Here is a 2,071-nt window from a genome sequence, read left to right on the forward strand (position 1 = left end):
GTGTATAACGGGCGGTATGGCCAACGGAACCCAATATCAGGCCGGGTGTAAAACGGGCGGTATAGCCAAGGAAACCCAATATCTGGCCGGGTGTATAACGGGCGGTATAGCCAAGGGAACCCAATATCGGGCCGGGTGTATAACGGGTGGAATAGCCAAAGGAACCCAATATCGGGCCGGGCGTATAACGGGCAGTATAGCCAAGGGAACCCAATATCAGGCCGGGCGTATAACGGGCGGTATAGCCAATGGAACCCAATATCGGGCCGGGCGTATAACGGGCGGTATAGCCAATGGAACCCAATATCGGGCCGGGCGTATAACGGGCGGTATAGCCAATGGAACCCAATATCGGGCCGGGCGTATAACGGGTGGCTGATGCGCTGCCGCCCAAGTTGGATTTCTACTCCTGCGTCTGGTGACGTTTCAGGAGACGAGGTGAAGTCCTTCTCACACGCCCAGCATTTGGAGAGCTCCTCCCCTCAGAGGGCGCGCCGATCCCGCGAGAGGTCGGAGGGGTAACCGAGTGACCGGAGGCGGGTGGGGGAGGGGTCGAACCGGACCTCGCCGCACGGCGCCGGAACAGCTGCGACCGCCGGCTGAAGGCCAGCCGAGGCCACTCTGAGTGGATGCGCTCGTGGACCAGGAGGGCCGTCGAGCGGAGGAAGGCCTTCCCGCACATCGAGCACTTGTAGGCCTTGTCCCTGCTGTGCAGGCGCTGGTGGTTCAGGAAGCTGTAGGCGCGGGCGAAGGCCTGGTCGCACAGCGTGCACTTGTAGGGCCGCTCGCCGGTGTGGACGCGCCGGTGGACGGTGAGGCTGTACGGCCGGGAGAAGCTCTTCCCGCACACCGAGCACAGGTGCTGCTTCGGTGGGCGGGGGGAGGAAGAGGAGGAAGGTGAAGGGTCCCCGTTGGGACCAGGGGTCTTCGCCTGGGCCGGAGATCTGTCGGAGCTTTCCCCGGAGTGGCAGCACCTGTGCGTGGAGAAGGGTGACAGGTGGCTGTACATCTTGGCGCAAATGGGGCACTTGTAGATCTTCATGCCGGTGTGGACCCGCTGGTGCATCAGTAGCGAGGAGGAGCGGACGAAGCTCATGGGGCAGGCCAAGCAGCGGTAGGGCTTCTCCCTCATGTGGATGCGCTGGTGGACCAGCTGGTCGGAGGAGCGGGCAAAGGCCTTGTGGCACACCGGGCAGGCGAAGGGCTTCTCGCCAGTGTGGAGACGCTGGTGCTGGCGCATGGCGTAGAGCCAGGCGAAGGCCTTGTGGCACACGGGGCAGGTGAAGGGCTTGTCACCGGAGTGTACCCGCTGGTGCTGGCGCAGGCCGGAGGGCTGGGCAAAGGCCTTGCCGCAGGTCGGGCACTGGAACTGCTTCTGCCCCAGGTGGATGTAGCGGTGGATCTTGAGGTTGGAGGGGCGGCTGAACATCTTCCCGCAGTCGGGACACTGCACCCTCTTGTCCCCCCGGGGGGCGCGCTCGCCCCCTGGCAGGTCGGAGGGCGGGGAAACAGCGGTTTGCGGATCCATTCTCCCTCCTGCCCTTGCGACGAGGAACAAGACTCCGCACTTTGGGGGGAGGCGAGGGTGGAAAATGAGCAACAGGAGACTCCGCACAAAGGACGAGGCAGCGAGGGCAGTGGATCTCAGGCAAAGCACGCTGCCCAAATCCTAGGCACGAAAGAGCCCCTCCTTCGGATGCATTTCCCTTGCTGAAGATCAGAGGAGGACGAGTTCAACAGGACAACTCAATTGCCAGGCAATGCCAATGCTCCACCCCCCCACACTGGGTCCGGGCTAGTTGGACAAGGCAGGAGAACGTCTCTTCGTTGTCAACAGCTGTCCCTCTCCAAATCCAACCAATGCCGACACCTTGCACGGACTGTCTCGGAGAACGGGTGGCTTTTCCATCCCACCCCTCACCAAGGGGGCTCAGCTGGGTCCTTCGACTCCTCGAGTCTCCTCCAAAACTGAGAAACAAATGAAACAAATGAACACTTTAGGAAGGATGTCAAGGCCTTGGAGAGGGCGCAGAGGAGGTTTGACGAGAATGGTACCAGGGATGCGGGGCTG

The 2,071-nt window shown here is 62.1% G+C and overlaps 1 protein-coding gene across 1 annotated transcript; it reads right to left on the reverse strand.

Annotated features, from left to right (window-relative positions):
• Positions 1-403: 403 nt before the first annotated feature.
• On the reverse strand, positions 404-1,710 carry LOC137317660 (zinc finger protein ZFP2-like). The gene has a single exon (XM_067980829.1). It carries the CDS (start codon positions 1,526-1,528, stop codon positions 404-406), a length of 1,125 nt encoding a protein of 374 aa, XP_067836930.1. The 5' UTR covers positions 1,529-1,710.
• Positions 1,711-2,071: the final 361 nt, after the last annotated feature.

This window comes from Heptranchias perlo, unplaced genomic scaffold (assembly GCF_035084215.1).
Source record: "Heptranchias perlo isolate sHepPer1 unplaced genomic scaffold, sHepPer1.hap1 HAP1_SCAFFOLD_628, whole genome shotgun sequence".
Classification (NCBI taxonomy): domain Eukaryota; kingdom Metazoa; phylum Chordata; class Chondrichthyes; order Hexanchiformes; family Hexanchidae; genus Heptranchias; species Heptranchias perlo.